Below are 1,529 nucleotides of genomic sequence, written 5' to 3' on the forward strand. Positions count from 1 at the left end.
GGTACCAGGACAGGAGGATTGGTGAGCAGTGCTTTGAGCTTGGCGAGGGCTTCTTTGGCCTCGGGGCTCCAAGAAAAGCATTCGGATTTCCTCAAAAGATTGTACAGGGGCAAGCCTTTTTTGCCAAGGCGTGAGATGAAGCGGCTTAGGGCCACAAGGCATCCCATGACCCTCTATGCTCTCTTGAGGTCTCGGATCGGTCCCATGTGGGTCATGGCTGAGACCTTCTCTGGGTTGGCCTCGATGCCACATTCCGAGACTATGAATTCCAAGAGCATGCCTTGGGGGACCCCAAACACACACTTCTCAGGGTTGAGCTTGATGCCCTTCTCTCTAAGGCATTTGAAGGCTATCACCAGGTCGTCGACGAGATCCCCGGCCCTTCTGGACTTGACCACGATGTCGTCCACATAGGCCTCAATGGTTCGCCCGATGTGCTCGCCAAAGACCTGGGTCATGCACCGCTGGTATGCGGCCCCTATGTTTCTGAGGCCGAAAGGCATAGTCACATAGCAGTACATGCTGAATGGAGTGATGAAAGAAGTCATGAGTTGGTCGGACTCTTTCATCTTGATTTGATGGTAACCGGAATACGCATCAAGGAAAGACAGGGTCTCGCATCCTGCAGTGGAGTCAACGATTTGATCGATTCGAGGTAATGGGAAGGGGACTTTTGGACAAGCTTTATTCAAACCGGTGTAGTCTACACACATCCTCCACTTCCCATTCTTCTTCTTGACTAACACAGGGTTAGCCAACCACTCTGGATGGGATACTTCCTTGATGAATCCGGCCACCAAGAGTTTCTGCACCTCCTCACCGATGGTCCTGTGTTTTTCCTCATCGAATCGGCATAGGCGCTGCTTCATCGGCTTGGAGCCGGCCTGAATGTCCAAGGCGTGCTCGGTGACCTCCCTCGGTATGCCCAACATGTCCGAGGGACTCCATGCGAACATATCGGCATTCGCACGGAGAAAGTCGACGAGCATGGCTTCCTATTTGATGTTGAGGGTGGTGCTGATCCTCAGCGCCCGGTCATCGGGGCAGGCAGGGTCGACCGGGACAAGTTTGACGGCCTCCTTGGGCTCGAAAGTCCCGGCACGATGCTTGGGCTCGAGCAACTGGCTGTCGAGTCTATCGAGGTCGGCGATGAGGGTCTCGGCCTCTATGAGAGCCTCGGCGCACTCGATGCACTCGACGTCGTAGTCGTATGCATGCTCGTACGTGGATTCAATCATGATGACGTCGTTGGGACTCGGCATCTTGAGCTTGAGGTAGGTGTAGTTGGGGACTGCCATGAACTTAGCGTAGCACAGCCGCCCTAGGATGGCGTGGTAGGTTCCCTTGAATCCAACCACCTCAAAGGTAAGGACCTCCTTGCGGTAGTTGGAGGGGGTGCCGAAGTAAATGGGAAGATCGATGCACCCGAGGGGTCACATGCGTTTCCCTAGCACGATGCCATGGAAAGGCATGGCGTCACCCCAGAGCCGTGACCGGTCGATCTCCAGGAGCTCTAGGGTGTTGGCGTA

General features: G+C 54.9%; 1 protein-coding gene across 1 annotated transcript; it reads right to left on the bottom strand.

Moving 5' to 3' along the window:
- Positions 1-995: 995 nt before the first annotated feature.
- On the bottom strand, positions 996-1,298 carry LOC136523863 (uncharacterized). The gene has a single exon (XM_066517401.1). The coding sequence runs from the start codon at positions 1,296-1,298 to the stop codon at positions 996-998; it is 303 nt and encodes a 100-aa protein (XP_066373498.1).
- Positions 1,299-1,529: the final 231 nt, after the last annotated feature.

This window comes from Miscanthus floridulus, chromosome 18 (genome assembly GCF_019320115.1).
Source record: "Miscanthus floridulus cultivar M001 chromosome 18, ASM1932011v1, whole genome shotgun sequence".
NCBI classification, from domain to species: domain Eukaryota; kingdom Viridiplantae; phylum Streptophyta; class Magnoliopsida; order Poales; family Poaceae; genus Miscanthus; species Miscanthus floridulus.

Bases quoted from the DNA above. Each gene is read 5' to 3' on its own strand.
- LOC136523863 (XM_066517401.1), bottom strand. From the start codon at position 1,298: ATGGCAGTCCCCAACTACACCTACCTCAAGCTCAAGATGCCGAGTCCC.